The 12295-nt window shown below is 39.1% G+C and overlaps 1 protein-coding gene across 1 annotated transcript in view; it reads left to right on the top strand.

Moving 5' to 3' along the window:
* The first annotated feature begins 515 nt into the window (after positions 1 to 515).
* COG6 (component of oligomeric golgi complex 6) overlaps positions 516 to 12295 on the top strand; it is a 31275-nt gene continuing 19495 nt past the window's right edge. The window contains exons 1-8 of the mRNA XM_063315508.1: positions 516 to 735; positions 3620 to 3763; positions 5233 to 5304; positions 5751 to 5809; positions 7055 to 7166; positions 8791 to 8873; positions 9052 to 9122; positions 10198 to 10291. Of these exons, the coding sequence (XP_063171578.1) occupies positions 562 to 735; positions 3620 to 3763; positions 5233 to 5304; positions 5751 to 5809; positions 7055 to 7166; positions 8791 to 8873; positions 9052 to 9122; positions 10198 to 10291 (809 nt within the window). The 5' untranslated portion in view covers positions 516 to 561. The remainder of the gene's footprint in view (positions 736 to 3619; positions 3764 to 5232; positions 5305 to 5750; positions 5810 to 7054; positions 7167 to 8790; positions 8874 to 9051; positions 9123 to 10197; positions 10292 to 12295) is intronic.

Genomic DNA, 12295 nt, shown 5'->3' with positions numbered 1-12295 from the left:
AGTGGAGGGCAAAAGGAAGAGGGGCCGACCAAGGGCAAGGTGGATGGATGACATTCTAGAGGTGATGGACTCGTCCCTGGGGGAGCTGGGGGTGTTGACGACCGAGAGGAAGCTCTGGTGATTTTTGCATGTAATCCAATTATCGAATTTTGAAGGAGAGAAAGAAAGAAATCACACACCGAAAAGGAGGAAAATCTGATATTAAACCACACGTCCAGTGCTACCAAAAATTAAAGTTAAATATCTCATGACTGCAAGCCTCCTATTACTTTAATTTAATGATTAATTATTGCGATTAAAGCTAGGAGCATGAACTGCTTTTTAATTGTGGGAGTCGCGAAAAAGCAAAGCCTCCCCCTGACTTCTACGAGGCGCCTAATCGGAACCTGCCGGTCGGGCGGAAACAAAGGCTGTCAGACCCGAGGGAGGTCTCGCGCCCAGAGAGAATGAAAACAGGCGGAACTCCGCTTCTGGGGAGAGGAGAGATGGGAATCGGTGCACCGACGCTCCTGCTCCCAGCGCTGCCTACACTGCCACGGCAGTTTCGGGGTGGGAAAGAAAATGGCGGCAGTATCCGAGGAGCACCCGTCGCAGCGCCCATTTACCGCTGGGGCTGCTGCTTCTGCTACCCCGACGACGGGGACTTCTTCTCAGGGGCCGCCCGGCGGCGCTGGGGCCAATCCGCTGTCGCGCAAGCTCCGCAAAGTGTTGGAGACGCGGTTGGAGGCGGACAAAGTAAGTCAGGTTGATTCGTCGCCTCCCTCTCCTCCTTTTTCTTCCCTTTTTCTGAAGAATAGCGTCTAGTCACGTCTGAGGCCTCCTCTGTCTCGGCGAGAAGACGCCAGTGTAATCCCCCAGCCGGCTGTATTGAACTACAGCTTCCATCATCCCCAGCTACAGTGTTGCAGGGCATGATGGGTGCTGTAACCGAATGCGTTGGAAAGGGCTAGTTGGCGAAGGCTTCTTCCCGGATGAAGATAGAAATGTAGGATTTTCACTTCATAAACCCATGTGGGATGGAGCCATGAGTTGGGTCCCCCTGTGTAGTCCAGATGACACCCCAAAATTTCTATCTAAATGCCCTGTACCAAGTTTCTGAAAGGTCTAGAACTGAAGATTGAATTCAGAGTGATTTTAAATGTGTGGATTTGTTCAGGCATAGCTGCAGTTTAAACACAGTCAGCATTACATAGTGGTGAGGAAGTGAAATGTGCAGGTGAGGAATGTGTGAACTGGCTATTCTTAAAAGCATTGTTCTGAAAATGGTATTTTCCCTGGGTTATATCTGTGATGACTTACTCTCACATGATGTGCAGTTAACGTTTGATGTTGCACTTACCAAGTGATTATTTTATCCCAGGACCACTATGAGATGTATTAATGAGCTAAATGCAATACACAGGATTATTAGTCGTATGATAATAATGTATGAGATGACCTGGTTATTATAATAAAATAATATTGAGGTTCTTGCTTACAGGAGGTATGGGCAGTCTGTGGCCCATGGGCCATACACAGTCCCCAGATCCATGTTTGCCTTCTCTAGAGCATAGTCTCTCAGATTACGCTACAAAATTTGATACTGAAATGTGGATGGGTGCTTTTTGTGTTGGGTGAGGAAGGACTGAAGAAGCTAAATCTGTATGTTATGTCTCTAGAAGGTATGACCCACTTTTTTAAAGCTTTAAAACCCCCTACAAACTGGAAATTTCCATCTCACTTCCTCAAGTAACTCCCACATCACCTGTATCCTGAAAATGACCAAATTATTTTCAATAAATGTGATTGTTTTCCACGAAAAAACATTGCCCACAAAACTCTAACCTATCTCTTGGAATTAGGTTTTATGTTGTGAGGGCACTGAAGTGTTAGATTCCTAGTATTTATAATGGAATGTACTGACAAGGACTGATCGCTAATTTGTGGGCTGTGCATCACACTGAATGTCACAGAATCACTGCTATGTTTTGCTGTCCAAAAATAGTTGAATAGTTCAGACAGATGGATATGAATTAAATTTATCCTCCAATCACAGCTCTTCTCTGTGAAATGTACTGCAATATAACAAAAATGGACCTACTATTTCATGGCATTGTTTTGATATATCCAAGGCACAAATTCTTAACAGATCCTAATGTTTTTTATATGTAAATGCCGTGGTATTAGATTAAAGTTTATGTTAATGGATTGTGTTATAAAATCAGCGACACAGTGCTTTGGGCGGCAAAATTATGAATCTAAGGCAAGCGTTATGGATTCTTTTTGTTTTTTTGTTTTTACATAGGCACTCATAGCTTATAACCACAGAATATAACTGTGGCAACAGGTTAGAGTGAGAAAAGTTCTCTGGCGCTGCTATAGAGCCAAAACCATACATCTGAGGCATGAACCTCCTTATAATATGTATACGTAGGCTGTAAAATTCTACTCTTTGTTTACAGTTTTCTTCTTAAACATATTATAGAATTAGAATAATTGATTTTTTCCTTAATACTGACAAAAAAATGTTAAGACTCCCTCCCTTAATTTATTTTATTTCAATTTCTGGTGATTAGCTCAAAAATATAAAGAAGGGAAGATCTTTATGAATTCTTAAATGTATATAGATATGTTACAAAAGAAACTGACCTCTCTAAAAACAGGTGGCATCATCAACCTTGAATCTGCTTCATAAAAGATGTTCAAAAAGCTGTATTTTGTGAGGCATGGATCTTCACAATTGCTATGCACTGTAACAAAAATATTTCCAGTTGCTGGTCTATTTCATGCTCACAGACTTAATGATGTTACTGTACTACAAGAATTGGGTCTGAAGCATATACACAGTATTTATAGCAATAGGTAACAGAGATCTATTATTTAATCATAACTCACGTGTGTGAGTACAAGCAGCATTGTGAGATCACAGATCTTGTGATGTATATGATTTCTTTGCAAGAGAGAGCTATATGAGAAAGCAGGTTTTAACTTACGAAACTGCCTTTTAGTATTTGTAATATTATGTATTATTTATGTATTTATTTGCAACCATAGGTTTGAGCAAAATTTTTGTAATGTTATAATTCTAGGTATACTCTTCATCATCTTTAAATGCTTCTGAGTGCTTCTTTTGAAGTAGAAGGGAATGGGTGCTGTTGTCTGCCGCCTGAGCTGCACTGAAGCTGTTCTCTACAGCAAAGGTTCCCATCGTATGGTCCATGGACACCAGTAGGCCTGCGGACATTGCATCAGTGCCCACCAGAGATTCCCACCATACATGACATTTTGTTTTTGGCTGGTTAGGTCCACCATGGCAGCCATGTTTCAAGTGGCAAAAAATTGCTACCATGGCAGATATAATGCCCACAACAAGCTCTCTTAATTAAAATGTGTTAATGAGCCAAAAGGTTAGGGACCCTCAAGCCTACAGTATACTAGATTCTATACTATACTAGTAGGAGTTTAGTCTGTCCTTAGAAGTAATTGAGTATGGCATAAAGTATGCATTTTATATTTATATTATTTTGTATCATTTACCATGAATAAATATGATGGTGTCTCAAAACTGAGAACTATGTAACTTTTAGAGTATTTTTTATGTCTGAATTGTCAAAATTGTCTTTATTACATATTTTTGTAGGAAATGTTAGAAGCGCTCAAGACTCTTTCAGACTTTTTTGTGGAAAACAGCTTGCGTACTCGAAGAAATTTGCGTGGGGATATTGAGCATCGTAGTTTAGCTATCAATGAAGAATTTGTCTACATTTTCAAACAAGTGAAAGAGGTATAGAAAAAGTGTCATAAAAGTTGCTGAAAAAAATGAATCATTCTCAAGATAAATCCATCTGCTAGCTGCTGTACTCCAGGGTGTTATACAATCAATTTTTTTTCTTATGCATAATTTAATGCTTTTGTCTAGGTATTTGATTATTATCTCAGTAGAAAATACACTTGTTTACTGAAACAATACGTACATTATTTGACACATTTATTCATATAATAAATTAAAAAGACATGAAATTATGTTTGAGCAGGAGGCCTCTTTTCTCTAACAGGGCGCCCACCTTCTTTTCTCTTCCCATAGTTTCCCGCGCTTGTTCCAGAAATTCCCCAACTTTCTGGAGCAAGTTTCAAGGACTCTACATGGCAAGGGAGACTTTTAAATTCTGCTGATAGAAGCAACCCTGAATTTGCTGAGGGAAACAGTTTAATGCACTAAAAATAGTACTTAGCTGCATCCAAAATAATATATGGGTCTTATTATTTATTAATTTAAACAAATTTATTAATTATAACTTTTTTTAACCTTGTTTTAAGGTATAAAAGGAAAACTTCTTTCAGTAACTTTTGGCAATTTAGGAGGGGACAAAAGGCTAATCCGATTATTAGCGTCAGTTTTTCGGATAGCTACAGTCATGGGGAAAACAAGGCAGCCATGCTCTTTCGTCTTGCTATCTGGGATATTAGGGGCTTGCAGCCACCACACATCTGGAATGTATCAGGTTGGGGAAATCTGGCTTCAGATTATCTAAGGCACCAGTCAGTGCATTTAAATTTTTGGGTTTATAGCTCATAGCCCAACACTCATAACGCACGTGCTGATGTACAGAAATCCATAGAAAGAGGATGCCAGGACAATAAATTGGGGACAGGGCTGTGCTAATACCTTTATATTCTAAAATGGAAAAAATGTGCCAGTGAAACAGAAAGTTGCTAGTGTGATCCAACAAGAACATGGAAGGAGAGAATGAAAATGGTTAGAAAGAATGAAAAAAGTAGAGAGGAAGGAAGGGACAGACTGATAGAGTCTTGAAATCTAAAAAGCATCAGAGAATATTGTTTAGTATCATTCTCACCAAGTTTTAATTTGTAAAGCTCCCATTAAGTATCATCGCATTGTCCACAAAAATCTGTATTTGCAAAGACTCTTGAAGCCTGCAGTGTTCTTATTTCAGGCTGCAGAATCCATATAAATTAGTAAAAGAAATTATTTCTACAGTTATATATCTGAATCTTTCCCGGGGTTGTTGCAGAGATATGGGAATCCAAAAGTTATACTCCATTGAAAAGAAGCGAAGCAAAACTGTTGAATATTTTTGCTAATTAATGTACGGTAGAACCGTAGAGAATGTGCTGGCTGAAAAAACTGTCAAAATGGTTTGGGGAGAGGGGTTCAGGAAAAAGTATGTAAAATCCAAATACGTATAATATTTTAGGCTACTTATTATAATGTCTGTTTCTATGCAATTGCAGGAACTTGAAAACATAAATGAAGATGTGCAGTTAATGAGTAATTGCTGCCAGGATATGACTAATCACTTGAAGGTACTGTGTGTGATGGGGAAAATGCAGACTTTTACTCTGGAAATCTTACGTTTAAGCAACACAGTACATTACACTGATTTTTTTTATGCCAGTGTGAAGGTTGTTCATGAGTAGAAGTGCTAAAGGATTTGCGTGAAAGAAAATATTGATGATCTATAATGAACCTGGGTCTGTCCCAAATGTAGTCCTCTCTTTAGCCTGACAGTATTGAACTAGGCCCTAGTTCAAATGTTTAGAAAGCAGTATAGTATATAAATGTAGTATTTTTTTTAAAAAGGACCTGGCATTTGTCCCAGGCAGTGAGAGGAAAAAGGAAATTGCAGACTCTTTATATTGCCCTTCCATCCAGTTCTTACCATATTTAGGTAATATATTTGTAAAAGTAAAAATATATACTTTATATCTTTAATGGTAACTCCTTTTAATTATTCATATATGTCTTCCAGGCAACTAAGGAGCAAACTCAGGATTTAATTGTCAAAACAACTAAGCTTCAAGCAGAGAGGTATGTGTTTTCCCCTTAAGATAAATGAAAATGTTTTCATGGATTTCATCATTCACTTTTATTCTAAATAATAATCTCCTTAGGGCTGCTTTATGGTGCTATATTTGGTGTAGCTTTCTCTCAGATAATTTCCAGAGGAATAATTTCCACTGTGTGGTATGGTAAGAAGTGCATTTCTAAATTCTGCAGTAGATGAATCTTTGTAGGTATTTGACAGAATAGAGGAAAATAAATAAAATACAACAAATTCTAAAATCTAAAACTGACATTAAAACAGTTCTGGAATAAAACCAAAATATAAGCCAGCAGTTGTGCAATGATATAAAATCAGTTTTTACAGCTGTGTTATTGTAGACAGGAAGAATAAAAAGAATCTAATCTTTGATTGCAAGACCACGATGCAAGTTTCAAGTAGACCTCTCTGGGAAGGAAATTCCATTCTATTCTGCTACAGAGTATCTATTGCCCATTACTAAATGTTTTGATCCAAAAATAATGCGCAAAGTATGTTCTGATACGAAGTCCCTCCATTTATTGGGTCTGACCCTTGAAGTAACATGGCTCTTGTACTTTTAAGTACAAGTACATAAGTGGGTGAATGCTTGATATGAGTGGTTCAAGATTTTTGGGGTGGGGGCTATGTACTGAGTAATTAGATATGAACCCAAGGCCAGTTGAAGAATCATAAACTGGCAAATATTGCCAGACATTCCGTTTATTAACCAGCTGCCTTCCTCCTGTTGGTTCATGGAGTCCTCCTTCACTGTTGTTCACATGTGCTGTTTTAAGAGTCATCTGTGAGTATTCTAAACTGCTATATGTCATTTTTAAGTGGATAAAATGTCTGTATTCTGGATGTCTGTATATTTTGTAACAAATGATAAAATTAAAGTTCTTTGAACTTCTTTCATGCTTAATCACCTTCGGAAAGAGAAGCTATCACTTGACATAAGCAGTGTGTGGATAGAAGGGGCATTACAGGTTTATGTAGTGCCTGAGTATGCTGATGTTCTCTCCTCCCCGCCTGATGTTCTTCTTCTGTCCTTTATCACTTCCCTGGTTATAGTTGAAAAACCATATAACCTCCTAGTCCCGCTTCTGCCCATCTCCTTTTCTTTTTCTTCCTCGGTTCTGAGGATCAAAGTATGCTGACTAAGGCTGTTTTGCTTGAATGGCTGACACATTGTAAGCATATGTGAAATAAATTATAATGATTGTGAACTGAGTCCATTTTTTAAATTGCAGCCAAAGGTTAGAATTAAAAGCACAAATAGCAGATGCTTTCATAGCAGAATTCCAACTTTCTCCAGAGGAGATGAACATCATTCGAAGCACCAGAGACAGGCCAGTTACTGAAGTAAGCATCCTAAGATACACAGCAGTAACCTTCTTTAATACGCTGAATAAAAAGCCTTCCTCTTCTGACCGCGATCTTCTCTTTTGATAATGTGAATAATTATGCTGCTTGCAGTAAGTCTTTCTGAAGCAGGCATATATGGGTGGTCTTTTGTTTTGTTTTGTTTTGTTTTTTTAATCCTGACCTTTGCAAAGACCCTGGCTAGAAGAGCCTATCTAAAAGAATCTCCCATCATCCAGAGATGGGAGTAGTTAGGAGACAGGAAGTGTTCAAGAGACGAGAATTCATTATAATCATTTGTGGAAAGAAGGGCCACGACTGGAATTCTCAATGTCCAGCATGGGAGTGGTGAAAATACCTTGATAATATATAATACTGTTTAGTCATATTCTTGGAAATAATTGTTTAGATGGTAGTTGCCTGCTGTGCTCACCTGGGTGACATTGTTCCATGTTTCTTCCCTTTCCTGCTGCTGGCCCATCGCATCTAATAAAACAGTCAGCTCTGAACAGAGGCTACTATCTAAACAGAGGGGAAGTGCTCTCCCAAGCAAACAGCAATAAAATGCTGGGTACGCTTTAACCTTTAGCCACAGCAGCAAACAGTGCAGCACAAAGCGGATGCTGCACAGCAATCAAGTGCTTATTTCAAACTACAAAACGTTGGGTCTTTATGGCCCACTTGTAACACAACACCAAACAAATCTGCAATGTGTGAAGTCAATTTACTTTTGTTCCTAAAATGTATGTTTTTGAGTGGCAGGTCCAAGTTCACAGTCATCCGGTATATAATGAGATGGTGTCCCCCTTACAGTCTTACACTGGGCAAGATCTTTCACTGCTACTACCACATTATGGGAATAAAAAGTGTGCAGCATCTTATAAAATCTTTGTCACCAAAATGTATAGCACTTGAAACCTAGCCATTGTTAAATTCTCCCCTTAAGTTAAGCTTGCCTAATTTAAATAATCATTCCGCCACTTTAAAGCAGTCCCAGATTTGTAAAGAATTTTTGTATTATTGTAAAAGAAATCAAGAGATCAGTGCTAATGTTATAACTGCAAGCTCCTGATTGCACTGGAAGAAATAGATCCCTGGTTTTCTGTGTCTGGTAAAATCAGATTCCGTAACATGTACATTGTTACCACCAGCAAGAAGCACTGTGATCCTTATTCAAATAGAATATTTTTACTAACTATGGACAGACCAGGTTCTGCCTGTAATTAAACATCTGCTGATAAGATTTCATGAGTACTGAGAAAGGTCCTGTTTCCAAAGGGAGCAAACCAATATATTTCTAACACCATCTTAAGTAACAACATTAAACACAGTTCATATCCTCTGTGTATGAAGCTGCCTCCCTCTGTGCTGTGGATATACAAAATGTTTCAAATTTAAACACATCTGAATTCGTTTTGAGTTTGAAATGCCAAACTGCAAGCAAGGAACAGTGGTCCCCAAATTTCTAGCCAGCTGGGGATGGATTCTGAAAGTTACGGTTCCAATACATTTAGAGAGTGCCAAGTGTGCTGCAGTATGATTATTTGAATGCACAGTAGCTATCTGAACAAAGTTAGTTGGAGTAAAATATCACAGCTTGTAATTTTGCACTTTTTTATTAAAGAATTTTTTTAAAGTATTGGGACGAATAAAGCAAATTCACAATGATGTCAAGATTCTTCTGCGCACCAGTCAACAGAGATCAGGGTGAGTTCACACTGTATAAAGCAATTAGAACCATCAATTAAGTAAAACCTCAAACTGAGTTAACATATTGAGATATATGTCGGAAAAAAAACGTGAAGAAAAATGAAATGCCATGTGGTTTTAAAGATGGTTTTGCTTGTGTAATTCATTTTTTGGTAAAAACTTTCAACATTTGCAGCCTGGAGATTATGGAACAGATGGCACTCCTCCAGGAGACTTCTTATGAACAGCTGTATCGATGGGCTCAAGGTATCATAGTTTTTTTTTAAAAAAATTCATTAAGATATTCTTTCTTGTGGATAGGCAGCTTTTAAAAGTCATGGTTAAAAGTCATATGGCACGGTTTCATGAGTAAATTTAACTTCTGCTCTGTGGTGGCAATCTCTGTAGTAAACATGCTTCAAAATGTATAATATTGCTTGTAATAGGGAGGCAGTTTCTGGCAGATCAGATCATATGCCTTACCCCTAGTATGTGCTGATGCCATCGTGCCACTATTGTAGTCTGAAATCTATTTAGGAATCTCAGATGCTACTTTTCTGTATCTAGTAATCAACATAAATTTCAGAGTTAATCAAATTTTATAAGTATGTATTGTGTAAGTTAAAAAAGATTATATTTTGATACTCTGGGATGATTTCCTTGATTTTAAACAACAGTAGAATTCTAAGCTGCTTTATCAGTCATGTAGCTCCCACATCCTAAAACTGCTAGTTTGTAAGTGCATGGCAGGATTTTAAACTGAACCATGTAGGTCCAAAAATAGAGATAGTTTCAAATAACTATATTTGATTTTGAGTGGAATTGAAACAACTTTTTACTGATAATTTGCATACCAGTTTTTATACTGATTGTTTGTTACTTTTGCTTTTCAGTTTGAAGACAGTTTGCATGTGCTACCTTTGGTCTGTCTTCTAGACCTGGACAGGCACTGCCATTGTCTTTTCCTAAAAAGTCTGATTTCGCTGACTGCTTTTAGACAGAAAATGTCTGCATCCCCGCCTTGCTTAGTTTATATAGCCATGGCATTTTCCACAGCTACTCTGTGGCTGTCCCTGTGTTTCCCATAATAAGTACCTACATGAAGAGTGGACAGCTGCTCCTAAATATACCAAGGGCTTCTGCCAGAGTGGCAGAGTACAGTTGTATCTGACTAGGCTTCACCAGGGCAGCTGATTTCCGACCCTGGTTTCTAAGAATGGGCACTATAAAAATGTAATCTTTTCTCTAGGATTCAGTGTCATCAAGTAAAGTGAGGAGAGAAAAAGGTGCATGCTGCCGAATCCTTACTAATACTGACATGAGACCATTGGCTCGTTGGCAGGTGAATGCAGGGCTTTAACCCAAGAAACCTGTGATGTTTCTCCAGTTCTGGCTCAGGCAATGGAAGCTTTGCAAGACAGGCCTGTTCTCTACAAGTAAGTTTCATGCTTTAGTTAAGCACACAGCATGAATAGGTGAAGAAAATTAATATGAATATGGTGGGATATATGTGTGTATGTGTGCGCAATGTACTGCTTCCCACCCTCATCAACCATTTTTCTTTTTACGGATAAGTCTGCAAACAATTGAGATCGGAGTACCTTTTCTTTTTTCCATCCAATAAATATCAGCCTGCCCCTCTCCCACAGTTAAGGGAAAGAACTAATGGATGCAAGCGATATTGTCTAGATAAGCCAGAGTCTTGATATGTTTGAAAAATGAAAGATTGCTACCAGTTCCTTAGGAAGTCCTGGTATAGCAGGACAAGCACATGTTTTCAAATCTAGGCTAGGACAAAGGCGATGGTGTTTTCACCTGGAGGGAAGCATTGCTGACTAAATTAGAACAGCTTGTACACACCTATGTATCACGCACTATTTCTCATGCACACAAACATATACTTACAGGTTTTTTTTGTCATACATGTGCACACAAAGCCACCTAGATTCACATATGTGAGATGGTCAGCTATATAAATAGAAATAACAACAACAGCGACATAAACCATAATTCCCTTCTTACTAGAGTCTTTGCAAACCATGTTCCACTTTACCACAGAAATCCATTCCAGGTTGGATATACTGAGGAGCAGTAAACAGACTAGAACTTGTTCCGCTAACACCAGATCTGGAGTAATCCTTGAAAGGAAAGGGAGGAGAAAGAGAACAGACTGTTGCCAAGGGCATTTAGAACTAAATGCCCAGAGTCCCCTTTTCGGGAGAGATGGGCAGTGATAGAAATTTGAAAAGTAAATAAATAAAAAAATAACAGACTCTCTTCCCAAAACATCTTCTAGGTTTTCTCTGAATTAATGTAGCTGCTGTAATGTAGCTTTTTTCTCTTATTACTGTAGTCTTTCATGTCAAGATCTTACTAATTTTATATCCTTGGCCTGCTGGTGAGGAGATTTGTTGAAGGCTGAAGAGATTTTCCATCGTTCTGTGAAAGAACGGTTCAATGATGGTGATGATGATGATGATGTGTGATCAAGTTGGTATTGATCCTTATTGACCTCATCGATAGATTTTCTCCAGAATGAGAAACGAGTTACCATTCAGAAAATGCATGAATTTGCCATACAGCCCTGTTAAACAATTTGATTTAAAAGTAGTTCAGTCAAATCACCAAAATGGTTCAGTGTATCAAATCAGGAATTGATTCATCAATTTGATGAACTTTTTGTGCATGCATATGCCAGTTTTTTAATTGAATCAATGATTCAGATTGGATTTGTACCCCTAATATATGATGAATCATAATGCGTACAGGTAGTTCTCAACTTATGATGGCAATTGGGACCAGAATTTCTGTCACTGAGTGATGCAATTGTAATGCATGACCGCATGACTTAGCAACTGAAAACCTGCAGTCCAGGTTGCCGTTGTTAACCAAATCCTGCGGTCATTAGGTGAGGCAACTTCCTGCTGGTTTCCCACAACCAAGGTCAGTGGGGAAGCTGGCAGGAAGCTGCAAGTCCCAGGCCAGCAGGCAGGTAAGTGGCTGCTGCCAGGTGGGGAAGGGTGTGGGAGTGTGTGGGGGAGGGGATGTGAGTGGGTGCAAGAAAGGGTTAGGGAGGGTGCAATGGAGTGCACAAGAGGCATGGGTCAGGGAGGGTCTGCAAGGATTGGGGAGGGTACACGGGTGTGTGCGGCAGTGCGCGAGGGTACAAGGGAGACGCAACAAGGCATGGGGAGGGTGCATGGGGGTGCATGAATATGCAGTGTGAACGCAGAGGGGCTGGGGGAGGGTGTGCGGGTGGGGGACACTTACCCCAGCAACTTGCAGTCTTCCCTGCCAGCTCCCCAGTGACTTTCTGGGGAAGCCATCAGGGAAGGTTGCAAATGGAGAACACGTGATCATGGGAAGCTGCAACCCATTGTAAGTGTGAACTGGTTGCCAGTGCCCAGATTGCAAATATGTGACCATGGAGGTGCTGGGAT

This window comes from Candoia aspera, chromosome 1 (assembly GCF_035149785.1).
Source record: "Candoia aspera isolate rCanAsp1 chromosome 1, rCanAsp1.hap2, whole genome shotgun sequence".
Lineage (NCBI taxonomy): Eukaryota > Metazoa > Chordata > Lepidosauria > Squamata > Boidae > Candoia > Candoia aspera.
This window is presented reverse-complemented; position numbering and strand designations above follow the sequence as displayed.